At 53.1% G+C, this 27,350-nt stretch overlaps 1 protein-coding gene across 3 annotated transcripts; it reads right to left on the reverse strand.

The window, feature by feature from the left end:
* Window positions 1-1,901: 1,901 nt before the first annotated feature.
* On the reverse strand, window positions 1,902-25,772 carry SNRNP70 (small nuclear ribonucleoprotein U1 subunit 70). 3 transcript variants are annotated; one of them, XM_007997505.3, is made up of 10 exons: window positions 25,319-25,772; window positions 24,400-24,556; window positions 20,480-20,542; window positions 20,313-20,367; window positions 12,292-12,356; window positions 12,079-12,141; window positions 8,985-9,066; window positions 5,737-5,838; window positions 2,790-2,877; window positions 1,902-2,680 (listed from the first exon to the last, which is right to left on the reverse strand). In XM_007997505.3, exons 2-10 carry the CDS (start codon window positions 24,544-24,546, stop codon window positions 2,059-2,061), a joined length of 1,287 nt encoding a protein of 428 aa, XP_007995696.1. In that variant the 5' UTR covers window positions 24,547-24,556; window positions 25,319-25,772; the 3' UTR covers window positions 1,902-2,058. The 3 variants fall into 3 exon arrangements, with proteins under 3 accessions (XP_007995696.1, XP_007995695.1, XP_072872300.1); XM_007997504.3 differs by having other exon boundaries at window positions 1,902-2,707; window positions 25,319-25,547; XM_073016199.1 differs by having other exon boundaries at window positions 1,902-2,707; window positions 25,315-25,513.
* Window positions 25,773-27,350: the final 1,578 nt, after the last annotated feature.

Here is a 27,350-nt window from a genome sequence, read left to right on the forward strand (position 1 = left end):
GTGAGCTACCGCGCTCAGCCTCTTAGTCTGATTTCTTCTGTTATGGCCTTCCTCTGACATTGAGGCACCCTGGCCATCTCAAGCAGGGTCAGTCCACCACGGTGGGCCTTGAACCACCACCTGTCTGCCCCAAAACAGCATGGCAGCTGCAGTCTCCAGGCCACCAGTTCCTTAGCCTCACAGTTACTGCATTCTGATGAGTTTCTTGGGGGTCTTGCATAGACAGTGAGCAGCTTGAGTTGGCGGATGCTTCTAAGGGAGGGTGCACGTAGATTTGGGAGCTCAGTGCCCTCCTCTCCTATTTTGTCAAGTCCCAGCTGCCTGGCTGAACCTCTGTGAACTTGGCCCAGTGGAAGTCAGTCCCGCCTGATAGTCTCTTCCCCATGCCAAATGGCAAAACATCCTCAAGGAAAAGGCAAGGTTAAGCACGAAACACACCTGTAAGTGTTCTTTTAAGGGATCCCACCCCCTCAAGCCTCATCAAAGCTGGCCTCTCTCTGGCGCCTTTCCTAAGTTTTTGCCTATTGTCCAGCATTTATATAACCAGTTTGTGCCATGTGAGTCCAAAATGGGCTTTTTGTAGCCAATTAGAAGTCTATAGTTGCAATATCTGGAGTATCTATGAAATACACTAATTAGAGGTAAGTTCTTTTAGGCCGGGTGCGGTGGCTCACGCCTGTAATCCCAGCACTTTGGGAGGGCGAGGCGGGCGGATCACAGGGTCAGGAGATCGAGACCATGGTGAAACCCCGTCTCTACTAAAAATAGAAAAAATTAGCCGGGCGCAGTGGCGGGCACCTGTAGTCCCAGTTACTCGGGAGGCTGAGGCAGGAGAATGGTGTGAACCCGGGAGGCGGAGCTTGCAGTGAGCCGAGATTACGCCACTGCACTCCAGCCTGGGCGACAGAGCAAGACTCCGTCTCAAAAAAAAAAAAAAAAAAAAAAAAGAAGTTCTTTTAATCCTAAGTCATTTCTTCCAGGGTCAGATGGTCAGATTTTCTGTTTATCTTGTGGTCTGCTTTTCCTCAAATATCTGGGTATCCTTAGTTGGTTAAACTGAAACCATTAAAAAGCAGACTAAAATCCTGAGTGTCAGTCACAGACCCTCTGAGTTACCAGGCCAAGTTTGCCTTCAGGCTGAGATGCTTCTAAAAGACACAAGCAGGTCTGAACACAAGCTGGTTTGCCCAGGGACCCCCGGGTCCAGCTCCCAGGCATCCTGAGTGCCAACAAGGAGGCCAATCTCTGCCTCTGGCCTCCCACCCTCGCTCTCCTGGAGCTGCAGCCTTGACCCTCTAGGGTTCTGCAAGGCTGACTGGCTTCCTTCTCTGCACTCACCAGACTGAAGTGTTCTCACCACTGATGGCTTTAATCTTTTGTCCAGGAATTTGCTTGAAATCTCAATTGCTGGTAGGACCTCTTCTGTGTCTCTGCTTGTTACACCTGTCACTACTAAGTATGATGTGAGTTCATCCTTCCTGCTCTGCCCCATCTCACCCATGCCCAGTGTGTTCATTCTGCCTTTCCTCACCATGTATGCCGCTCTCCCTTGCAGATTGTAGCTTCCCTTGCATATTCAAAACTGCGGCTTCGCCTGAGTAATCAAGTCCCCTCCTAATTAATTCCCAGCCCCCCACCAAGACAGGGGTATGGTCAGCCCTGAGGAATGTATGCCAGAGATGAAAAAGAAAAAAGAGAGTGAAAAACCAAGGGAGACAAGGAGCCCTAGAGAGGCCTCCTCCCTAACGTTCACCAGCTCTGGCTACTGGGCAGAGCCAGCCTCACGTCCTAACCCTCAAGTTATAACTACTCCCTGCAAACCAAACCAAGCAGGGCTATCGAAAGTCAGGGACAACCTTCTGGGGAGGACAGCAGTGAGGAAGAAACCGAGGTGCCCACTATCAACAGGAAATTAATTTTATTTTTAAATCCAAGGGGCCAGAACAAATCAGACACCTACCCTTGGAGGACAAACTCAGGTGGCCAAGGTTGGGGGAGGGGATGACAGCAAGGGGTGGGCAGGAACGCGTCCAAACAAAGCTGGTGGAGAGAACCTCTTCACTCCGGCGCAGCCTCCATCAAATACCCATTCTCCGGAGCCAGGTAGCCATCGCCGCCCTCAGACTCCATGTACATGTCTCGGCTGTCGTTGCCCAGACCCTCCAGCCCGTTGTCCTGGCCGCCGCCCCCACCTCGGGCCTCATCCCTGCCCCGCTCACTGCCCCGCTCCCCCCGTTTGTGCTCGCGGTCACGGTCGCGGTCACGATCCCGGTCCCGGCGCCGCTCGCGCTCACTCCGGTGGCTCCGCCGTCGCTCCCGGTCACGATCCCGGCCCTTTTCCTCTGGACCGTCAGGGCCGTCAGGCCCGAGCTCCCCTGGAGGCCCATCATCAGGGGGTGCATCACCCGCCTCGGAGGGCTCCGCCATGTCGCCACCGCCCCCACGCAGCTCCTCCTTGCGCTCCCGCTCCCGGCGGGCACGCTCCCGGCTCCGGCTGCTTCGCCGCTTCCGGTCCCGGTCCTTGTCCTTGCTCCGCTCCCTGGAGCGCCTCCGCTCCTCCTTGTCGCGACTCCGTGAGCGCCTCCGCCGGTCCCGAGAGCGGGAGCGTCGCCGTTCTCGCTCCTTGTCTCGCTCCCGGCTCCGCTCTCTGCGCTCCCGCTCACGGTCCCGGTCCCGGTCCCTATGCGGAAGCGGGGAGGGGCCGGGCCTGGATGAGGTGGGCAGACCTGTGTGGCCGGGCTCCCCCCGTGACCGCCCCCGACCCCAGGACACCGGTCGCCCAATCTTACCTCTCATCATAGCGGGAGGTGTCATCGCGGCCTGAATGCCGGATGTTCACATCAGCCCCTCCTCTTCTGGTACCACCGAGGCCGCCTCCTGGGCAGGGCAGACAGACAAGAGGGTCAGTATGGGCAGGGGCAGGGGCAGGGCCCGGAGAAGCAGAAATCAGCCGGCTCCAAGAGCAGAAAGGCAGCCCCTGGCTTAGTGTTCACAGGGCCGGGTCCCCCTCTGCAGTTCATCCCGCGCACTCCCATCACAAGACAGCCACATCTTCCTGAAATAACTCACACAAAGCATTCGCTAGGAAACAGCCGTTACTGGAACCCACATTTGACCCCAAAGCGCATCATATTAACCACAGCGCACTTCACAGCCTCAAATCCCTCCCTTCCAATCATCCTCATCCTCACACAAGCCCGAAGCTAAAGCTCTTTCCACCCAAAAACATGATCGGCTTAGAAGCCTCTGGTGGCGTCCCCCAGCCTGAGGTCCAAACTCCTCGTCAACTGGTGGTAGAAGCAGCAAGAGTGGGCCCCGCTAGTGTCTGAGCGGCAGCCCCTGGCTGCGCGTCCCAGGCCTTTCCCACAGTCTGCGCATTCTCCTTGCCCTGGACTGGTCTCCCCTTCCTTCTCTGGCGAACTCCCACTTACCCTTAAGGCTAGCCCGAACATCCCTTCCTCCAGAAGCCTCTCCTCACAGTCCTATGTACTCACAGTTGCAGAAATGCTTCCTTTCCCGGGAGTTTCAGGTTTGCTACCTGTCTGAGTCGACCCCTACCTGCCTCTCCCACCAGACTGACTGCAAGGCACCGGGACCGTGGGCGCACTCGGCTCTTGCTCACGGTACCAGCAGGTGGCGCTGCAGCTGATATAGAAAGGTGGATGTGTGTGTGTCAAGTGAATACATGAACAGCCCCAAGGAACCTCATGGTTATGATGGGGAAACAATCTCAGATCAAGTCACTGGCCCACAGTGACTCAGCAAGGAAGGTGCAGAACTGGGCTGTCACTGCCGTCTGCTGCAGAACCTGCCTTCTCAAGCGCTCCTCTACACTGCCTGGAAAAGCTTCCGTGAGGCAGGGCTGAGTTCTGTGTAGAAAAGAGGCTGCAGGGAGACGTTCTTACAGGAAGCCGGCAGCAGACCAGGCACCTGCCATGTCACAGGCACAGAGCAGCTAGACTAGCCTTTACTATTTTCAAGTCATGACCCAGCAATGAGTCACACCATCAATCTGATGGGTTGCAACCAACATCTTAAAAACAAAACAGCAGAATATACAATACTACTATACACTTACTACATAGAAAAAACTGTTTCCTCAAACTTTAGGTTATAGTATTTCTGCGGGTGCACCAAGTCAAGATGTTATTGGCTAACACCAACAAAAAGTTTGAATGGCAATTGAACTAGAAGATTCTGAGATTCTGGAAAGGCTGAGATTCCAGAATTCTCCTGCCCCAACAGGAAACAGCAGAGCTGTAAGAACCCACTCCACCCCGGAGAGACCAGAGTAAGGTAAGAACATGCCTGGTAAACTCAGAGGCTCAGCAGCTTAGAGTGTGGTCTCCCTAGCACAGGCGAATCCAGAGTGAGGACACAGGGCTGGGAGGCAGGACAGGAGTCCCAAGTGGCTACTACTGCCTGGGTGTCTGCCCAGGGATCATCATCATCTCTGACAACTGTCACTCAGCTTTGCAGGATTCAGTCGTCAAGAAGCATGCCTGAGTAGCAGGACCCCAGGCCCAGCACTGAGTCAATCAGATGTGCCCACCTTGAAACAAGAGACCCGTCCAGGACTGAGTGTAAAGCCGGAGCCTGTGGCATGCTGCGCTGGGCCAGTGCAAAGAGGCATGGGACAGACCCAGCTGCATGGAGGCTAAGGAGGCAGAAGCAAGCTGTGGGCCGTCACACATCACAGGTGAGTCGTCCCAGCTTTTTTTTTTTTTTTCTGAGACAGAGTCTTGCTCTGTCACCCCGGTTGGATGGAATGCAGTGACTCGATCTCGGCTCACTGCAACCTCCGCCTCCTGGGTAGATGAGATTACAGGTGCCCGCCACCACGGCCACCTAATTTTTGTATTTTTAGTAGAGACGGGGTTTCAGCTTCTTGGCCAGGTTGGTCTCGAACTCCTGACCTCGTGATCCACCCGCCTGAGCCTCCCAAAGTGCTGGGATTACAGGCGTGAACCACTGTGCCTGGCCTGGCTGCCCCAGCTCTTAACAGCTTCAGCTACCAGGTCCTCTTAGATCCATGGGCATCACATACCTCTGAACTCCAAAGGATGCCCATAATTCTGTGTTAACAGAATTATGTTTCTTTTTTTATGTTTTTATGTTTCAGGAAGCTCAAGTTTATTTCTGATACCTGCAGCCAAACTGACCTTGCCTGAGACAGCGAACGACAATGAGGAGACTGAATGCAGGAGGCTCAGAGGGCAGAGGCTGCCTCTGGGTTGCTCTTGACTAGAAGCCTGGCACACGGCTGGTGATCAAATAGGTACTTGCTGAATCAGTAAAAGAGCGAACAAGAGCAAGAACAAGCAGCAGAAGCAGATGAGCAAGTGACATTTACAACCCCAGCATGCGTCACTGCCAAGCTGGGCACCCAGTACACTGAGCTCAGCAAACTCAGGTTATTTCCACTAAGAGAAGGACAATGAGGCAGGAAGAGGGGGCCCCCAGCAAGCAAGTGAGGACGCCAGCATGTGGGCTCAGGCCTCTCCAGCCTGGTGCCCCTGCTCCAGGTTGGTGCCCCTGCTCCTCACAGTAACCCAGAACGAGGAGACAGGCGGCTGTCAGAAATGTGATGGCCACGAAACAGAGAAGCTGGAGATGAGGACGCGATGGGAGACGTGAGCCGGCAGGAGACAGAGAAGCAGAAAGCAGCAAAGAAGTGAGAACAAGGCCACCAGGTCCAGGGTCCCCGAGAGCCCATCGAGGGCAGGACGTGCTCACCTAGCCGCCGGGGCCTCCAGCCCTTCACAGTTCGGCCCCTCTCCACATCCACAAGGACCCTCCTGCCATCAATCTTCTTGCCGTCTGCGTGTTTGTAAGCGGCTGTAACAGATGTGGGGAGGGGGAGGGGAGGAGTCCCCAGAGGGTCCGCTAGTCAGGACAGGCCCAGGTCTACAGAATCCCCGCCCCGTGTCCCCATCATCACCCACACGCACACGCCCAACAGACAGCCAGGCAACTGACAGCCAGACCAACCCTCTCCCAAACCGGCGAAGGGCCTGCTCCATCTCAGCCTCTGCTTCCTCTCAGCGCCCCAACCACTCCTGGTCGAGGGAGATGTTCACCCTCACCCACCACCCCCCGGGATCCCCCATCCTTCCTCTCCCACATGATGGAACAGCCCCCTCCCGCCAGGGCGGCCAAAATCGCTGCAAAGAAACTGAAGGTTAACTCCACGCTGGACTCTGCTGTGGGGGAGGGGGCTCCTCCACAACCCCAAGCATGCACCCTGAGACACCAAGCCAGGGCAGGAGGCCCAGCTGGGACGCTCCGCACCCCAGACCACACCGGTTTTTCTGTTTTTGTTTTTTTTTGGAGGGGGGTGAGTGTGGGGGGAACAGACATCAGAACAGAAAATGAACCAGAAGGGGGTGGGAGAAATCTTCAGGAAATGGCAGGGAGCAGAGAGGCGGGTTATACACTCCCAGGGGGCCTGGTAGGGCCCCTGCAGCAGGGGAGAGGGGCAGTGGAGGAAGCATGGGGAGCCGTGCGGTGCTACTGAAAATCCCTGCCTTACCTGAGATGACTGACTCTGCCTCCCCCCCAGCCCCGCCCCATCTCGCCCTCCACACCCCCGGCTCAACACATGCTGGGAGCGCACCCCAGCCTGAGCCTGCCAGGAAAGAGGAGTCGTAGAGGGGAGATGGGGGAGAGGCTCACTGCTGCTCTCGGGTAGTGCACAGCAGAAGGCAAGCCTGAGGCCCTGGCCTATGATCACGTGGGGCTATCGGGAAGGCCAAAAAGTCCCTGTTCCCCCACCCAGCCCTGGCCTAGGGGGCTGTCCTCAACCAACCGTAATACCCTGCCCCGCCCCAGCCCGCTCCCCCCCAAATAACAACCAGAGGAAGAGAAAAAGGTGCCATTTACCGATGCCGGCCTTGCGGGTGTCCAAACCGAGCGGGATGGGGGGGGCTCGGCAACTCCTGGGGGCCTGGCGAGGAGGCGGGCTTCCCGGGGGGGGACACGGGACCGCTTACCTGGAGCCCCCAAGCTTACCTGAGCACGCGCACAGACCCCACACCCACCACCATGGGGTCAGCTAAAGCTACAGGGAGGGGAAGTCGGGGGTTCTAGGGAGCCAGGAGAGGGAGAGGAACCACATCTCCTGTACCACCTGGAGACAGGCAGAGGACGTGGTGGACCCCAAAGAAATCTCAAGGAGGCCTTAGAGTCAGGGAGACGAGGATTATCATCCAAGCTGGGCTCTGGAAAGCCCTGGACTATCTCGTGTGAATTTACAAAGAAGGCTGGGGAGGCCTCAAAAACCTGTCCAACCTCACCAGTCCCCAAGTCACACTGAACTAGGCACATAGCCCACCCCCCGCGACTTCTCCACCTCCAACTCCATGCTCCCTCCCACCAGCTGCGTCTGCAGAGGCTGGCACACAGGGGTCCAGGAGACGGTGCTGCCCGTGCTCTGAGGAGGGGCCACTTGGCCCCTGAACCCACAGGAGGGGAGTGGGGAAAGGCATTTAAGGACCAGGATCAAAGTCAAGCGAAGGAACCCCGCTCGGGTTCAGAGTCCCAAACCCCAAAAGAGGCCCATCCCGGGAGGAACAGCAAAGAAAATATGTGATTGTGTTCGTCTAGGCCTCTCTCTCTCTTTCCCTCTCTCAAGTCTCTAGACAGTGGAAGGTTCTTTAGTAAAAACCAACTGACACCTTCAGCTGCTGGCAGCCTACCCCTTGGTCCCTCCCACACCCCAAGCCCCAATTCCATGCACTTTGGGGAGCTCCTGACCACCTCTGGAGAGCGGCTGGACACCACAGCCAGCCCCCTCGGGAGGCCTCAACCACAGTAAGGAAGACAGGAAGGGCGCAGAGCACCCCAAAACTAGCAGCCAAAAAGACTCTCCAGGGCCAGCACAGTAGCAGCCCCACAGAAAGCACGGGGGCAGGGAGGGAAGGCTGAAGGGTTCCAGTGGAGCCCTGGCCTGGTGCCCTGCCCTTGGTGTTCCCGCCACCTCGCCACTGACATCACGAAGCCGGGTCATCAGAGGCTGGGTGGAACCCAAGCGGAGAGGCCACCGCCTTTCCTACCGGGTTCATCCTTCCCCTCCTGGGATCAGCAAGATTCTCGGAGAGCATACGGATCGGGGCAGGAGGGACAAAGGGCACCCAAACAAGGAAAGGGCCATGGGTGCGGGGAGGCTGCGGGGGCGACTGGGGCGGGAGGAGGGGCGCCTCGCTGCTCCTGAGCTGCCTGGCTAAGCTGGGCTGGTGTGCGGTGCTGAGTGATCTTACCCATGATACAAACCCTTATACCAACCATACACTGAGGTGTTGTAAGGGGAGCGTAAGCATCAGCTGCAAGCCAGCTGCGTGGTGGCTGCAGTGACAATAAGAACAATCAATTAATACGGCGGCCCCTGGACACGCCGCAGCCCTGCCCACCCTCCCCCACCCATCCCTGCCCATGTGGACGCCGCGGCAGCCTCAAAGGGGGCTTTGGAACTGTAGGGGCAGGCGCTCAACATGCCTATCACCCCACTGCCCACTGAGGAACAGGGTGGGGGGCCAGGGTTGGGGAGGCAGAGGGTCGGGTGGCCCAGCCCCAGTTCTACTGGGGGAGAAGAGAGGACAGGTTCAAAGGCCAGTCCTCATTGCAACCTGGCCACCCCCAACTTCAGTGGGGGGAATAATGGGGAGAGGCTCCCCCAAAATCCGACCCCTTCCCCCACCTCCAACTGGCCCCAGCCCCTCACCCAGTTCCCTCTTTGCCCCTGAGGTTCAACGTGTGACACTTACCTCCCCAGGTTCACACACACACACACGTTGTGGGGGATTTGGTTTTTTTTAAAAATCACGTATATAAAAAAAAAAAAGATACATCAGAAACAGAGGGAGGAGGAAAAGAGACATTGCTAATGTCAGGTGTGGCAGGGTGGGGGAGGGGACAGACTGGGAGGGGCTGGGGCAGCAGAGAAGTGAGAGCGGGTCAGAGGGCAAGGCTCGGCGGGAGGTACTCACAGTGCATGTCTCGCTCGTGTTCATACTCAATGAAGGCATAGCCGCGGGGCTTTCCTGACCGCTTACTGTAGACCATGTGTATCTGCGGGGCGCATGGGGACAGGGGTGAGTCCCACCACAGAGCGGCTCCACCCCACCAACCCCACAACAGCCTGCGCACCAGGCCCTGGGCCAGGTGAGGTCTCAGACCCTCTCTGTCCTTCAAGAGCCCTGAGTGACTTATGTTCTAATTGTAGGACCAGAGAGCACAGAGGTGGCTTCCTGGAGAAAATGACACTTAAGACCTAAAGAAAGAAGACAGATGAAGGAGGACAGTGAGGTGTTAGCCTGTCAGGTGGAAAAGCAGTAACTCCAGAGGTCCAATGGCCTGGTGGCAGGAGGGCAAGAGGCTGGGGGGACGCACTTCGGCAGAGCTGGCTCACGCACTGATGACAGAGAGCCCCAGGAGATGAGGCCACAACGGTGAGCAGGCCCAGGGTCATCAAGCGCCCCAGTGCCAGGCTGAGAAGTACAGTCCCTGAGGAGCTGGGAAGGTTGTTGAGCAACGAAGGGCCAATGTGGGTGGTCTATGTGGAGTCAGGAGGACACAAATGGACTTAGGGAAACAGAAGGGAGTTGTGAATGCCAATGGGACAGGGGAATTTTTTTTTTTTTTTTTGGAGGTGGAGTCTTGCTCTGTCACCCAGGCTGGAGTGCAATGGCACGATCTCAGCTCACTGCAACCTCCACCTCCCAGGTTCAACTGATTCTTCTGCCTCAGCCTCCCGAGTAGCTGGAATCACAGGCGCGTGACACCACACCTGGGTTATTTTTTGTATCTTTAGTAGAGACGAGGTTTCACCATGTTGGCCAGGCTGGTCTTGAAATCCTGACCTCATGATCCCCCTCCTCGGCCTCCCAAAGTGCTGGGACTACAGGCATGAGCCACTGCACCTGGCCAGGGACAGGGGAGTTCTAAGAAAAAAAGCAAGGACATGTGCACAGCCAGGGAGGCTTGAGAGAATGTGGCACGCTGAGGGATGGGTCCCATCCCGAGGATGGCAGCAAGAGAAGGGGGGTGGGGGGTGGGGGTGGGGTGGAGGTCCACGAGGCCACACAGCTTGGGGAAGAGTCCTGTAAGGTCAGATGGTCACAGCTGGACATGTCCTAACATGCCAGGGACCCACAGGACCGCTGAGGAGATGGGGTCAGCTCTGGATGTCAGGAAGACCCCTCGGGGACCACGTAAGGGAGAACAATGGGTAAGGAAGGGCTGTTGAGACAGAGGTGGCCAGAATGAACCAAGGAAGATTTCTGGGAGGTGACAGCATGTGAGCTGGTCCCTCAAGGATGGCTAGTTCTGGCCGGGCGCGGTGGCTCAAGCCTGTAATCCCAGCACTTTGGGAGGCCGAGACGGGCGGATCACGAAGTCAGGAGATCGAGACCATCCTGGCTAACCCAGTGAAACCCCGTCTCTACTAAAAATATACAAAAAACTAGCCAGGCGAGGTGGCGGGCGCCTGTAGTCCCAGCTACTCGGGAGGCTGAGGCAGCAGAATGGCATAAACCCGGGAGGCGGAGCTTGCAGTGAGCTGAGATCCGGCCACTGCACTCCAGCCTGGGCGATGGAGCGAGACTCCGTCTCAAAAAAAAAAAAAAAAAAAAAGGATGGCTAGTTCTCCATTCACATCACTACCAGTCGGCGACCAACCGCTATCATGGATGAACCTGGGACCCCACAGCCTCCGAAGCACAACCGAGATTCCTGACTCGAATGGGATCAGAGGGACAAGGGTGGGGCCAAGGTTGTCACTGGACTGTGCAGGGCAGAACAACGTGTGTATGTGTGTATACACACATATATACAGGCATATACGGATATATGCAAACAAACACACAGACACGAGACACCACAATTGGCTAATATTTTGTATTTTTGTAGAGACGGGGTTTCGCCATGTTGGCCAGGCTGGTCTTGACTCCTGACTACAGCTGATCTGCCTGTCTTGCCCTCCCAATGTGTTGGGATTACAGGCGTGAGCTACCACGCCCGGCCTACAATACCTTTTTTTTTTTTAAGATGGAGTCTTACTCTGCCACCCAGGCTGGAGTACAGTGGCACGATCTTGGCTGACTGCAACCTCCGCTTCCCGGGTTCAAGCAATTCTCCTGCCTCAACCTCCTGAGTAGCTGGGATTACAGGTGCCCGCTATCACGCCCAGCTAATTTTTGTACTTTTTTAAGTAGAGACCAGGTTTCACCACGTTGGTCAGACTGGTCTCGAACTCCTGACCTCAGGTGATCTGCCCATCTTGGCCTCCCAAAGTGTTGGGATTACAGGCATGAGCCACCACGCCTGGCCCAACAATATTTTTTTTTCCTTTTTGTGGACAACGGGGTCTCACTATATTGCCCAGGCAGGTCTGGAACTCCTAGGTTTAAGCTATCCTCCCGCCTCTGCCTCCTTAAAAGCTGAGATTACAGGTGTGAGCCACCGCACCCGGCCTGACATGTGTAAGTATTTTAAAAAGATGTATCAAAAACCGAGTAGGAAGGAGGAGACATGGCTAACATCAGTTTGTGTGTAGGGTGGCCTCAAGCCCTCACTACTGCCCAGGGAAGGCATGCGTCTCCCATGTTAGATAAAGGAAATCAGGCACAGCATTTAAGTGACTTAAAAGAAAATTGGTAAAACAAAGCCTTTCTCTAAAACAAGACTCAGCATACGTATTCTGCCAAGACGCAAAGAGTATGTATTTCCAGCTTTGACGGCCATATACTCTTGCAACGACCCAACCCTGCCTTACAACAGTAGCAGCCAAAGACAACGTGTAGACAGACAGGCCTGCCCGGCTGCGCAGCACGAAGACTTTATCACAAGCAGTGAGTCTGGTTTGCCAACCCCTGCTCTCCATCAACCACCAGCAGTCATTACTTCTCATTTTACTTCTGCTACCCAAGGTCTGCTGCATGAAAATACAGTCAGGATGCATAAACCCAGGCCCTGAAATGGTGTGAGCCATGCTCAGGGCTGGGACCTCTCTCCCTCCCTTTTAGGACACGGCCCCTTCTCCATGCACCCCCAATTCAAACACCCTGACCCCACTCCACTTACTCTTTTGATGGGTCCGTACACCTCAAACTCTCTCCGGAGCTTGGATTCTGTTGTGTCATAGTTCTACAAGGAGATGGGTATGACATTAAATGGGAGAACAGAGCTGTCCCGCAGCCCCTGGAACATTCCCCAGTACCTAGCCTATCTGCCCTTTGGGCCAGACCCAGGCTCTCAGCAGCGTGGGGTTCCAGGAGCTGGGAGCTGGGGACTTACCACTCTCGCCACGAAGAGAGTCTTGAAGGCATCACCCTGAGCATTGGGATCATTGTGAGGGTCCCCTGTGCAGGAAGAAGGGAATTTTGTAAGTTGAAGGTGTCCATGGTCTCAGGTAGCAAAACAAATACAATGGGCAGAGGCCAAGAAGAAAACAGTGGCACTGGGAGAGGCCCCTAGCTGGAGGAACATGGGTGGTGACCTGGCAACCTCAGGCACGCCCCTCTGAACCTGTTTCTCTTAGGCACAGTGGGCTTTATCAGAGTGGCTGAGAGATAATCCAGGCTGCTGAGGGGAGGAGGTAAGGCTGACTTCAAGCTGACAGGATGTGGCAGGCCCAACTGCCATTTCAGACCTACATAAACCCTAAGGGCCCCATCGCTCCCAGATGCAAGGTGATCCAAACAGTAACAGCCCAACTGGGCCTCCCTGGAAATGCAGCTGATGCCCCCAGGACCCATCAAAAGAGTAAGTGGAGTGGGTCAGGGTGTTTGAACTGGGGGTACATGGAGGAGGCGTCGTATCCTGAAAGGGAGGGAGAGGTCCTTCCTGTAGGCAGGGCCACACTGCCACCCACTGGACACAGACTGCAACTACAGCCCACAGGAAAACCTGAGACCAAGCCACCCCAAGGCTGCGAATGACAGCCAGAAGAGCAAAGGCTAAGTAAGCTCTGCTTTCCCGTCTGTGCCCTGTGTCTCTAACAGGAACCCAGGAACTGAGGAGCATCAGATTAGATCCTCACTCCAGCCTCGCTGTGAGGCAAACTGTCCTACCTGGCGACTAAGGAATAACAATCTCCAAAGAAAAGAGCCAGAAATCTCCTGAGAAACCAATTCCATAGTGATCCTGCTGGGTGAGGCCTGGGAATAAGTCCTTTTCACCAAATATAGCGGCCCCAGCACATAACGACCCTGACTCCTGCCGGGGCCTTAAGGACACTCTGCCGGGTCTTCCACGGCATAGGGCTCCCCTCAGAAGCCCTGTCACATTCTGGGAGAGTATGAGAAAAGGAGTAACATTAACCCAGAGGTTGCAATTGTTTGAACTGCAGACGTGTGAAAAATCAGACCCTGGCGATGACCCTGAGCAGGATATAAATAACTCCCACAAGCTTAGCATTCCAATAATGGAACACTAGGCATATAATTTACTGAGCACATACTATGGCCCAGACACAGTGCTGGACACTGATATTTATTTATTACTATTTTGCCAATGGAAGCAAAACAGAACTCGAGACACAGAAAAAGAGAGGTGTCAAAGTGGCAAAGGGCCAAGGCAGACTTCACCTCTCACCCCAGGCACTTGAACTACCAGGCTCCTTTCCCGAACCCCCGGGTGCTACCTTTTCAGGAAGACGGTGTGAGTGTTGCCAGAAGCTAGAGAAATAAAGTATCAGATTTTTTTTTTTTGAGACAGAGTGTCACTCTTGTTGCTCAAACTGGAGTGCAGTGGTGCGATCTTGGCTCACTGCAACCTCCGCCTCCCGCGTTCAAGCGATTCTCCTGCTTCAGCCTCCCAAGTAGCTGGGATTACAGACACACCACCACGCCCAGCTAATCTTTTGTACTTTTAGTACAGACGGGGTTTCACTATGTTGGCCAGGCTGGTCTCGAACTCCTGACCTCAGGTGATCTACCTGCCTCAGCCTCCCAAAGTGCTGCCATTACAGGCGTGAGCCACCGTGCCTGGCCTAAGGGATGTTTTAGAAAGCAGAAGCTTGAGCCACAATTTAAGGGAATTGCTATTTGGGACGAATGGAAATGTCTGAAAACAACTCCATCTCGGTGTTCTCCCCACCCACTCCTCAAAGTTGCTTGCCAGGCTGGGCTCGGTGGATCACACCTGTAATCCCAGCAATTTGGGAGGCTAAGGCAGACGGATCACCTGAGGTCAGGAGTTCGAGATCAGCCTGGTCAACATGGCAAAACCTCATCTCTACTAAAAATACAAAATTACCAGAGTGTGGAGGTGTGCGCCTACAGTCCCAGCTACTCAGGAGGCTGAGGCAGGGGAATCACTTGAATCTGGGAGGCGGAGGTTGCAGTGAGCCAAGATCGTGCCACTGCACTCCAGCTGGGGCAATAAAGCAAGACTCTGTCTCAAAAAAACCAAAAAAGTTCCTTGTCGTACCACATCCCTGAGCGTTGTAATTTTCTATGGCCAGGTCTCTCAATCTGCACTGGCTTTTTTGTTTTTTCTTTCCCTGCACCAGCTAACTCTCATTCAATCAAAAGGTAATTCTTTTTTTTTGCCGATGTTTGTGCTTTTGTAAATAGGTAACTCTTTTTTTTTTTTTTTTTTTAGACGGAGTCTTGCTCTGTCCCGTAGGCTGGAGTGCAGTGGCCGGATCTCAGCTCACTACAAGCTCCGCCTCCCGGGTTTACGCCATTCTCGCCATTCTCCTGCCTCAGCCTCCCGAGTAGCTGGGACTACAGGCGCCCGCCACCTCGCCCGGCTAGTTTTTTTGTACCTTTTAGTAGAGATGGGGTTTCACCATGTTCGCCAGATGGTCTCGATTTCCTGACCTCATGATCCGCCCATCTCGGCCTCCCAAAGTGCTGGGATTACAGGCTTGAGCCACCACACCTGGCCATAAATAGGTAACTCTTAAGCATCTACTATGTGCCTGGAAATACTGTAGTTGTTGGGGATTTGGCAGTAAACAAGACAAAAAAGGCTGGCCGGGCGCGGTGTCTCACGCCTGTTATCTCAGCACTTTGGGAGGTCAAGGCGGGCGGATCACGAGATCAGGAGATCGAGACCATGCTGGCGGATACTGTGAAACCCCGTCTCTAATAAAAATACAAAAAAATTAGCCGGGCGTGGCGGCAGGTGCCTGTAGTCCCAGCTACTCGGGAGGCTGAGGCAGGAGAATGGCATGAACCCGGGGGGCGGAGCTTGCAGTGAGTGGAGATCGTGTCACTTCACTCACTCCAGCCTGGGCAACAGAGCGAGACTCCATCTCAAAAAAAAAAAAAAGGGGTGCTGGGCGCAGTGGCTCACAGCTGTAATCCCAGCATTTTGGGAGGCGGAGGCAGGCGGATCACTTGCAACCAGGAGTTCGAGACCAGCCGACCAACATAGCAAAACATCGCCTCTACTAAAAATACACAAAAAATTAGCTGGGCATGGTCCAGCTACTCAGGAGGCTAAGACAAGAGAATCGCTTGAACCAGGGAGGCGACGAAGGCTGTAGTAAGCTGAGATCACGACACTGCAGTCCATCCCGGGCAACACAGTGAGACTGTCTCAAAAAAAAAAAAAAAAAAAAAAAAAAGACAAAAAAGGTGTCTACCCTCATGGGGTTCCTATGCTAATGGAAGAAGTAAATAAGGAGATCATATGATCACATCAGATGACCAGAGATAGAAACAGATGACTTTATAAGGCAGGCTAGGAAAGGCCTCATAAGATGCTAATATTTAATGAGGAGCTGAAGGTTGTCACAGAGGCAAGGAAACACACCCAGCAACACCAGACAGCAGGCATTCTAACAGTTACTGTGGAACACTACAGTGGGACCAATGAATGCTGCAGGGTTGGGGGATGGAGAAGGCCAAACAACAGCTGAGCTTCCTGAAGGACAGCTGTAAGGAAACCACCCCAGCACACCGCCTGAGTTTCCTGGAGTGCTTGCTTACCTGGGGTGGGGGTGGGGGGCCACAAATGTGCCTAAAGGTAAAAGAAAATGCAGCAAAGCAATGGTACCCAAGTCCTGAAGACAGAGCACGAAAGCTCAAAGAAGGTAGTACAGACCCAAGGCCAGGCAGTGCCCCACCAGTGTATGTGTGCAGAGCCCTGCCAGCACCTCTCCCTTAGGAAAACATTGGTTAGGGGCTCATCTTAACCCAGAGCAGCCCAGAGCAGAGACGCAAAGGAACTGGGCCGTGGAGTCGGGAACTAGGCTTTGAGGTGCTCGAGGTCCCATCTCCGAACTCTCACTCTTTGTAAGCGTGCTTGCCTCAACAAGCCTCCATTTCTTTACCTTAAAAATGGGAGTAGCAACCCCTGCTGCACTTGGAAGCTGTGAGAAGTCAGTAACACGAAGTACAAGTGCTCAGCAAGGAGGCACGGTCCCCTTGACGGGAGCTGTTCATTGTGATAAGGCACAGCAAGCTTCTATAGTTACGAGTGGAGGCTCTGAAGGGCACAGAAACCCTACTGAACTTGATCCGTTCTTTTATTTCTTTTCTATTATGGAGAAGTTCAAGCACTTAATGGAAGTAGAGAACAGTACAAGGAACTCCCATGAGCCCACTTCCATTATCAACATGCGGCCAGACTTGTTTCATCCCTATCCTCCCACAGCCCACTGCGTTGTTTTTTTTTTTTTGAGATGGAGTCTCGCTCTGTCACCCAGACTGGAGTGCAGTGGCATGACCTCAGCTCACCCCAACCTCTGCATCCCGAGTTCAAGCGATTCTCCTGCCTCAGCCTCCCAAGTAGTTGGGATTACAGGCCCCTGCCACCACACCTGGATAATTTTTATATTTCCACTTGAGACAGGGTTTCACCATATTCACCACTGGAACTCCTGACCAGCCTGGATCACTCAAGTGGTCTTCCCACCTCAGCCTCCCGGAGTGCTGCGATTACAGGCGTGAGCTGCTGCAACCAGCTGAATTATTTTAAATGAAATTTCAGATAGCACACCACTTTGGTCTCTAATAAAGACTTTTAAACATCAAAACCACAGTGCCACTATTACATCTTAAAGAGCTAATATTTACTAATTCCTTAACCTCATCTATGATCCAGTGTCCAAAGTCCTCAATTGGAACTTGTTTGTTTTTTTTTTTTTTGAGATGGAGTTTTGCTCTTATTGCCCAGGCTGGAGTGTAATGGCGCGATCTCGGCTCACTGCAACCTCCGCCTCCCGTATTCAAGCAATTCTCGTGCCTCAGCCTCCCGAGTAGCTGGGATTACAGGAGCCCACAACAACGCCTGGCTAGTTTGTTTTTTTAAATATACATATTTTTAGTAGAGACACGGTTTCACCATGTTGGCCAGGCTGGTCTCAAACCCCTAACCTCAGGTGATCTGCCCGCCTCGGCCTCCCAAAGGTGCTGCGATTATAGGCGTGAGCCTCCATGCCCAGCCTGGAACTTTTTTTTTTTTTTGAGATGCAGTCTTGCTCTGTCACCCAGGCTGGAGTGCAACGGCGTGATCTCGGCTCACTGCAACCTCCGCCTCCCAGGTTCAAGCGATTGTCCTGCCTCAGCCTCCTAGGTAGCTGGGATTACAGGTGCATGCCACCACGTCCAGCTAATTTTTGTATTCTTAGTAGAGACAGGGTTTCACCATGTTGGCCAGGTTGGTCTTGAACTCCTGACCTCAGGTGACCCATGTGCCTTGCAGGATTACAGGTGTAAGCCACCACGCCCGGGCGGAACTGTTTTTAAAAAGCATTTCTGGCCAGGTGTGGTGGCTCACGCCTGTAATCCCAGCACTTTGGGAGGCTGAGGCGGGCAGATCACCTGAGGTCAGGAGTTCAAAAACAGCCTGACCAACATGGAGAAACCCCATCTCTACTAAAAATAAAAAATTAGCCAGGCATGGTGGCGCAAGCCTATAATCCCAGCTACTCAGGAGGCAGGAGAATCGCTTCAAAGAACATTTTTGGCTGGGTATGGTGGCTCACATCTGTAATCCCAGCACTTTGGGAGGCCGAGGCAGGAGGATCACTTGAGCCCAGGAATTCAAGACCAGCCTGGGCACCATAGTGAGATCCCATCTCAATTTTAAAGTTTTTCTAGAAAAGAAAAAAAAAAAAAGACCCACAGTGGATTTTGGTTGGTTAAGACATAGATAAACTAGGCTGGGTGCAATGGCTCACGCCTGTAATCTCAGCACCTTGGGAGGTTGAGGCAGGTGGATCACGAGGTCAGAAGTTCGAGACCAGCCTGGCCAATACAGTGAAACTCCATCTCTACTAAAATTACAAAAATTAGCCAGGCATGGTGGCGCGCACCTATAGTCCCAGCTGCTCAGGAGGCTGAGGCAGGAGAATTGCTTGAACCCAGGGGGCGGAGGTTGCAGTGAGCCAAGATAGTGCCACTGCACTCCAGCCCGGGTGACAGAGTGTGACTCCGTCTCAAAAAAAAAAAAAAAAAAAAAAAAAAAAAAGGGCAGGGAGGGCTAGGCACAGTGGCTCATGCCTGTAACCCCAGCTCTTTGGGAGGCCTAGGCAGGCAGATCTCAAGGTCAAGAGATCTAGACGATCCTGGCCAACATGCTGAAACTCTGTCTCTATTAAAAATACAAAAATTAGTTGGGTGTGGTGACACACGCCTGTAGTTCCAGCTACTTGGGAGGCTGAGGCAGGAGAATCACTTGAATCCGGGAGGCGGAGGGTGCAGTGAGCTAAGACTGCACCACTGCAGCCTGGCGACAGAGCGAGGCTCCCTCTCAAAAAAAAAAAAAAAGACATAGGTAAACTAGTTATAACAGACTGTGACTGTGCTGTCCAGGCAAGAGATGACCTGGGTGGTGGTGATGGACACGAAAAGAAGAGTCAGGTTTGTGACACTTAGAAAGTAACACAAATAGGTCTTGGTGAGAGACTGAGCAAAGGGTTAGAAAAGGTGTTAGAAACACATTGCATGGCAAAAAATGAGGTCATGACCAGCACACTTGAATGTCTACGTCCCAGAGAAAACACCCAAAGGAAACCAGGGTGGTGGCGAGGGAAAACCCCTGTGGTTTGGACACTGATTCTGAGATGCCTCTGAGGCATCTGAGGAAGGACATCAAGGCAGCGTTCCGACAGCCAGTGTCCAAAGAGCGCACCACCAGATGCCTCTGTCACACTTCTGCGTAAGCACCCTGACGAAACCCTGCACTCCAGGATTTGGAGGAAAGGGATTCATCGAAGTTCACAGGTATAGGAGGAAAACCTGTCTTCTCACTAGAGTCATGTCATGTTCTGAGAAGTGCGTCGTTTGATGGTGATATCGATATGCAAACATGAGACGGCACTTCCACGAGCCCAGATGGTATACCTCACAACACTCCCGGGCTAGAGGGTGCATCCCACTGCTCCCAGGCCAAGCACATTACTACACCAAATACTACAGCAACCCTAACACAATACTAAGTATTTGTGCATCTAAACGTATCTAAGCATAGAAAAAGTACAGTAAAAATATGGTATAATTTTTTTTTTTTTTAGATGGATTTTCGCTCTTGTTGCCCAGGCTGGGTTGCAGAGAGTGGACGTGATCTCGGCTCACTGCAACCTCCGCCTTCCGGAGATTCTCCTGCCTCAGTCTCCCGAGTAGCTGGGATTACAGGAGCCTGCCACCACGCCCGGCTAATTTTTGTACTTTTAGTAGAGACAGGATTTCACCATGTTGGCCAGGCTGGTCTTGAACTCCTGACCTCATGATCCACCCGCCTCGGTCTCCCAAAGTGCTGGGATTACAGAAGTGAGCCACTGCACCCAGGAAAATATGGTATAATCTTATAGGATCATCATCACATCCACAGTCCCCTGCTGACTCAAACACTGTTATGCTGCGTGTGACTGTACAGTTTTCACCCTCACAATAAAGAGCCACTGGAGGTTGACATCTGACCCTCTTATGAGTTTGCTTAATGGCAACAATATATCTGTCTTGTACTCCAATTCCTCCTCTATGTGGAGGGGATGGAACAACCTCAGCCCAAGGGTTGAGGAGCTAAGGTTAGAGCCAGGACAGACCCACTCGCCCACAACTCATCGCCTCAGCCTGTGACTCCCAGCTAGATTGTGGGAGTCCCTTAACTGTCCTCTCCTGCAGGAGGAGCCCAAGGTACTGGGGTCTCCCTTCCTGCCAACTTTTACCCTATGTTCTGCTGCTGAAAAGCCTAAACCAAAAACAGTGCTTGCCAAGTGGCAGGGGCTAAATAAATGAACTAACAACCCTGCTCCCCGCAAAACAGGCTTTGGGCGACAGCAGGGTCCTGGGTATGACCTGGGAAGAACACAGAGGATTTGGGGGAGGAGAGAGCTGAATGGTGGATGAGAGACTTACACATTTTAAGCTCTGTCTCCACTTCTTGCTGTCGCCGCTCAATCTTTTCCCGTCTCTGTCAGGAGGAAGGGGAAGTAGAGAAGTAAATGCAGATAGAAGTGTCCTAGTGTCAAGGACCATCTGGAAACAGTGGCAAAACAGGGGGTCAGGAAGCAACAATGACATACTTTCCTCTCCATGCGCTCCTCTCGGGTTTCTGCACGAGTTGGAGGCGGGGCATCTCGAGGGTCCTGGGAACAAGAAGAGAGGTGACAAGGTGGGAAGGACTAGGGGAAATGGCAAGGGTCACTCACCAAAGAAATAAGCAGGTCAACCCTCCCACCCCCACCCCCTACAAAAATAAACATCCACTCACACTTCCCCTGTCACAGTGCAGGGAGGGGAGTGGCACAGATCAAAGCATGGTCTGCGGCCACGCACAGTGGCTTTCCACTTGTAATCCCAGCACTTTGGGAGGACGACACAGGAAGAATGCTTGAGCCTAGGAGTTTCAGACTAGCCTGGGAAACAGTGAAACACCATCTCTACAAAAAATTTAAAAATTAGCGAGGTGTAATGGCACACACCTATAGTCCCAGCTACTAGGGAGGCTGAGGGGGGAAGGATCTTTTGGGCACCAGAGGTTAAGGCTGCCGTGAGCCATGATTGTGACACTGCACTCCAGCCTGGGTGACAGAATAAGACCCTGTCTCAAAAACTAAGCATGGTCCATGGACCAGTACTATCCAAACTGTTGCTGGACTGTGATAAGTACAGGTAAGTACAGAAACCATGAGTAAGTGTTCAGAAACTTCTACAGTAATTTCACAGTTTGATGTCCACTGACTGTAATACAAATTTGGTCTTTTATTCTGCAGGTCTTTTTTTTGAGACGAAGTCGTGCTCTGCTGCCCAGACTGGAGTGCAATGGTGCGATCTGAGCTCACTGCAACCTCTGCTTCCCAGGTTCAAGCGATTCTAAGCCCCACTTTCCCCTCTGTGTTTCTCTGTCTCTAAAAGGAACCCAGGAACCGACTAGAATCCTTCAAGCGGTACTCCTGCCTAAGCCTCCTGAGTACCTCGGATTACATGCACACGACAGCATGTTGGCTAGGTTTTGCATTTTTAGTAGAGATGGGGGTTTCACCATGTTGGCCTGGCTGGTCTCGAACCCCTGTATGAGGTCTTTCTTTAAAAAGTAATTCTTTTTTTTTTTTTTTTTTTTTTTTGAGACAGAGTCTGGCTCTGTCGCCCAGGCTGGAGTGCAGTGGCCGGATCTCAGCTCACTGCAAGCTCCGCCTCCCGGGTTTACGCCATTCTCCTGCCTCAGCCTCCGGAGTAGCTGGGACTACAGGCGCCCGCCACCTCGCCCGGCTAGTTTTTTTGTATTTTTAGTAGAGACGGGATTTCACCGTGTTCGCCAGGATGGTCTCGATCTCCTGACCTCGTGATCCGCCCGTCTCGGCCTCCCAAAGTGCTGGGATTACAGGCTTGAGCCACCGCGCCCGGCCAAAAGTAATTCTATCATATTTACCACAAGCAAACAGATTGGAAATAGTATCTATCCTTCACCAAAGACAATTTAAAAAGCACTGGTACGGGTGACATCTAGCTTAAGAATATAGTATTTAGGAAACACATTGCTCCTCACAGCTCCAAGTATCACTTGCATTGAACAAACTGCCAGAGGATGTGATGGGAATGAGTGATGACAAGGCCCTGCTGATGAGTGCCAGTGAAGAGGACCAGGCCTGAAGCAACATGAGCTGACAGAACAGGGCTCCAAAGCCCACAACTGCACACCCTCTGAGGGCCAAGGCAGTTCTTCAAGGTCTCACCAACCACACATTAAATAGGAACTGGCTGGTGGGGTGCGGTGGCTCACGCCTATAATCCCAGCACTTTTGGAGGCCGAGGCAGGCAGATCACAAGGTTAGGAGTTTGAGACCATCCCGACCAACATGGTGAAACCCCGTCTTTACAAAAAATACAAAAATTAGCCAGGCATGGTAGCGCATGCCTGTAATCCCAGCTACCCAGGAGGCTGAGGCAGGAGAATCCCTGGAATCCCAGGAGGCAGAGGTTGCAGTGAGCCAAGATCACGCCACTGCACTACAGCCTGGGCAACAGAGCGATACTCCATCTCAAAAGAAAAAAAAAAAAAGTACCTGGCTACCAGGCATGGTGGCTCACACCTGTAATCCCAGCACTCTGGGAGGCCAAGGGGGGTGGATCACCTGAGGCTAGGAGTTTGAAACCAGCCTGGCCAAAATGGTGAAACTCCATCTCTACTAAAAATACAAAACTAGCCAGGCGTGGTGGTGCATCCCTGTACTCCCAGCTACTTGAGAGGCTAAGGCAGGAGAGCTGCTTGAACCAGAGGTTGCAGTGAGCTAAAATCATGCCACTGCACTCTAGCCTGGGCAACAGAGCAAAACTGTCTTATAAATAAATAACTAGTAACTGAGACCAGGCACGGTGGCTCACACCTGTAATCCTAGCACTTTGGGAGGCCGAGGTGGGCAGATCACGAAGTCAGGAGATCCAGACCATCCTGGCTAACACAGTGAAACCCCGTTTCTACTAAAAGTACAAAAAAATTAGCCGGGCGTGGTGGCAGGCACCTGTAGTCCCAGCTACTCGGGAGGCTGAGGCAGGAGAATGGCGTGAACCCAGGAGGCGGAGCTTGCAGTGAGCTGAGATCGCATCACTGCACTCCAGCCTGGGCGACAGAGCGAGACTCCCTCTCAAAAAATAAATAAATAAATAAATAGAAACTGGCACATGACCTGCATCATCAAAGGGCACCTACCACCGCCTGTGCCCATTAAGTTAATTTAACTGGCCAGTAACACTTCTCAAATGCGGGTTCACCAAGGGTGGCAAATCCCACTGAAGATACACCTTTCTGTTATCTACGAACTTCTGCTGTGCAACTCCCTCGCCTCCAGCTGCCCTTCCCTACGCAATGCCAGAATGTTCTTGTAACTTCTGGCTGTGTGCCAGTTTTTCTCAGGTGTGCTCTGATGCACCTAAGAGAAGACCTTTGTCATCCCATTTCACAAATAAAAACACAGAGGTCCAGGAGCCTAAGTCATTCATTCCTATTTACCCCGAAGGTGCAGAGCTAAGATCCCCATCTGCAGTTTTAAGTCCTCCAATACTCAATACTGGGTGCTAAGTCTTTATGAACATCATCTTATTAACAATAAAAATAGTAAACAGAGTAACAAAGGCTGACACGTGCTGACTGCTTGGTGCCAAGCCCCCTGATATACACTTTGCCATTTAATTCTCCAGCATTATGAGGGTGCTACCACTATCCCCTTGCTAAAGATAAAGAAACCAATGCATGAAGAGGATACAACATTTGCCCAAAGTCAGAGCTGATAAATGGTGCGGGTTAAGTGCAAATTCTCAACCACTACTCACTGAATTTTCACAAAAATTCTACAAAAGGGGTACTATCAAACTCCACTTTTTTTTGAGACAGACTTCTTCTGTTGCCCAGGCTGGAGTGCAGCGGCACGATCTCAGCTCATTGCAACCTCCACCTCCTGGGTTCAAGTGATTCTCGTGCCTCAGCCTCCCAAGAAGCTGGAATTACAGGCATCATCATGCCCGGCTAATTTTTGTTATTTTTAGTAGAGACGGAGTTTCACCATGTTGGTCAGGCTGGTCTTGAACTCTTCACCTCAGGTGATCCACCTGCCTCAGTCTCCCAAAGTACTGGGATTACAGGCGTGAGCCACTGCACTGGGCCACAACCCCACTTTAAAAAAAAAAAAATTTTTTTTTTGAGAGACAAAGTCCTGCTCTGTCACCCGGGCCGGAGTATAGCGGCACAATCACAGAGCACTCCAGTCTCCAACTCCTGGGCTCAAGCAATCCTCCCACCTCAGCCTCCTGAGTAGCTAGAACTACTGCTGCACTCGACCACACCCGACACCCGGCTGCAACCCCACTTAAAACAGCGAAACTGAGGATCACAAAGATTAAGCCCCTCGCTTAAATCACACAGCTAGCAAAATGGTCAGAGGCTGGACTCGCAAATCCAACCCCTTGCTCCCCAGAACCCAAACCATTCCTGCCTGCTCAGTGAACTCACCTCAAACTCTCGAATGTACGGCGCAATGCCACAGTAAGGTTGATTGTGGTGTTTTTCATGTGGCAGTTTCTCCAGGGGTGGCAGGTATGGGATAGGGTCACGGGGGGCAAAGAGGGCCAGAAGGTTGGGCGGCAGGAACTGGGTCATCTTGCCAAGTCTGAGAGCAGAAGCAGGACAGCCTTAGGTTAGATCAGGTCTGCAGAGAAAGCCCCTACTACTCCTTGACTCTCAAAATAAGAAAGAAAGGGAAAAAGTCTCGGAATTAAAACAGGCTTTGTAAGGGCAGAGAACGGTCCTGTGTTACCGGAGAAAAGGGTAAAAGTCTTGTTGGCGGTGGAGGTGAAAGGCCGGTAAAAGAAACAAAAATAAAGGCTGAAAAAGCGTTCCTGAGTAGTGACGTCTCAGAGTCCTGAGACACGAGCTGTGGGGCGGAGAGGTTCCCTGGGAATTTCTGGGGGAATCAAGGACCCGAGGAGAGAGGCCCAGAGCAGTTGTGGCTGCTCGTTCCGTACCGTGGACAGCAAATTACTAGACGCAGTTTGCAAGGGCCTGGGGGTCGGAAGTCTCCGAGCAAAGAAAGAAACATAAGGAGCGAAGCTCCAAAACCAAGAGCTTGTGGGTAACAGACCTGGGCCCCGCAAAAGCGAAAGGAATTATGGGTAAGGGTCCAGGACAACATAGAAAAACGAAAAAGAAAAAAGGCCACACACCGCAAGGGCCTGTGGGTAGGGAACCGCGAGGGCGATGTGGGAACTGGGCGTGGGTGCCCAGAGAACTCGGGGTCCGGGAAAGGGATGCAGAAGTGACCTGTGGCGGGGACGCGGGAAGGGGGCCTGGCCGCGGGGAAGAGGCCCGGGCCCACCGCTGGGGCTTCTGGGTAGCGGCCCCGCTCCCCGTCGGGCCACTCAGTCACACTCACTCGCCGCGCAGCGCCCTCCTAGCTCTGGTGTCTGTCCGGAGGCTCGCGGCGGCTGCGGCGGCCCCTCAGCAACAACAGCTCCTGCTTCGGCTTCCACTCTGGGGGCGTCCGCGTCCGTCTGATTCCGTCGCCCGCGCAGCGAGCACACCAGGCCGCTGCTCAGGAACCCGCGCGGCCTTGGCTAGCGACTGTAGCAGGGGGTGGGTCCCGGCCGCAAATCCCTCCGCCGTCTGCACTGCGCACGCGCCGCGCGAGGCCAAGACCAACCCACACGCTAGGACCCGGCGCCGCCGCGGCAACGGCGCACGCGCGAGGTCACTACCCCGCCTTCGGGCACCTTGAGTACTTCAACCGCCGGGAGCTGGCGTCTGCACTGCGCGCGCGCGCTTAGCCCCAAGCCGCCCCTCCACCTCTCGCTTTCCGCTCCAAACCGTCTATGTCCGCGAGGCTCTCCCTGATGCCCCGCCCCTTTCCAATGCACACTTCCCGGATCTTGCGCGCATGCGTTCTGCGTAGGAACCTATAATGTACCTCTCCGCCGACTAGCAAAGAGTCCCTAAGTGAATAGCCTGATTGCGTTGATGTTTAATCTATTCAATCAATAACTGTTCATCGAGCATCTCGTGTGTGCTAGGCACTGTCTGGGCTTTGGGGCTACAGCATGTGATTAAAGCAAAGTCTTCTCCTGCTAGGGCTTACACTGTACTGGGAGAGACAATAAAAGCATTTAACTGAGTAAAGATAATTTGAGGCCGGGCGCGGTGGATCACGCAAGTAATCCCAGAACTTTGGGAAGCTGAGGCAGTCGGGTCACCTGAGGTCAGGAGTGTGAGACCAACCTGACCAACATGGTGAAAGCCCGTCTCTACTAAAAATACAAAAATTATCCGGGCGTGGCGGTGCGCGCGTGTAATCCCAGTTACTCGGGAGGCTGAGGCAGGAGAATCGCTTGAACTCGGGAGGCTGAGTTTGCAGTGAACCGAGGTCGTGCCATTGCACTCCAGCCTGGGCGACAGAGCGACTCCGTCTCAAAAATAAATAAATATAAAAAATAAAAGATATTTTGAGATAGTGGCCAGCATAATGAAGAACGATGGAGCAGAATAAAGGGATGGGAAGTGAGAGCGAGTCTATTTTAGAAAGGGTGATAATGGGCCGGGCGCGGTGGCTCAAGCCTGTAATCCCAGCACTTTGGGAGGCCGAGACGGGCGGATCACGAGGTCAGGAGATCGAGACCATCCTGGCTAACACGGTGAAACCCCGTCTCTACTAAAAAATATAAAAAATTAGCCGGGCGAAGTGGTGGGCGCCTGTAGTCCCAGCTACTCGGGAGGCTGAGGCAGGAGAATGGCGTGAACCCGGGAGGTGGAGCTTGCGGTGAGCTGAGATCTGGCCACTGCACTCCAGCCTGGGCGACAGAGCGAGACTCCGTCTCGGGGGAAAAAAAAAAAAAAAAGAAAGGGTGATAATGGAAGCCTCTTCTGAAGAGGCAACATTTGAACAAAAACTCGATAGAAGCGAGATCTGGAGTGGGGGGGGGGCGGGGAGTGCTGTTTAACAGTTTAAGTGCAAAGGTCCTGAGCGAGGACCAGATGGCAGAAATCTCAGGTTCTTAGCCATGAGATCAGAGAGCTGGCACTTATGTTATTTGGAGCCCTGTTGTTAAGTATCTTAACCCCTTGTGGATGGATTCAATAGCCTGTTTAATAACTACAGAAATTACTGCAAAATTCAGTTGACTAATTTTATGTTTCAATAAAAAGGCCAAGTGCAGTGGCTCACACCTGTAATCCCAGCACTTTGGGAGGCCAAGGTGGGTGGATCACTTGAGGAGTTCGAGACCAGCCTGGCCAACATGGTGAAATCCCATCTCTACTAAAAATACAAAAATTAGCTGAGACTGGTGGCACACACCTGTAATTCTAGCTACTTGGGAAGCTGAGGCAGGAGAATTGCTTGAACCCAGGAGGCAGAGATTGTGCCACTGTACTCCAGCCTGGGCAACAGAGTGAGAATGTGTCTCAAAAAAACA

The sequence above is a fragment of the Chlorocebus sabaeus genome, chromosome 6 (genome assembly GCF_047675955.1).
Source record: "Chlorocebus sabaeus isolate Y175 chromosome 6, mChlSab1.0.hap1, whole genome shotgun sequence".
NCBI lineage: Eukaryota > Metazoa > Chordata > Mammalia > Primates > Cercopithecidae > Chlorocebus > Chlorocebus sabaeus.

Bases quoted from the DNA above. Each gene is read 5' to 3' on its own strand.
- SNRNP70 (XM_007997504.3), bottom strand. From the start codon at position 24,546: ATGACCCAGTTCCTGCCGCCCAACCTTCTGGCCCTCTTTGCCCCCCGT. The intron at 12,142-12,291 runs GTAAGTCCCCAG...ATCTCCTTGTAG, and splicing joins CTCTCTTCGTGGCGAGAGTG to AACTATGACACAACAGAATC. The intron at 9,067-12,078 runs GTAAGTGGAGTG...TGCGCCCCGCAG, and splicing joins TGTACGGACCCATCAAAAGA to ATACACATGGTCTACAGTAA.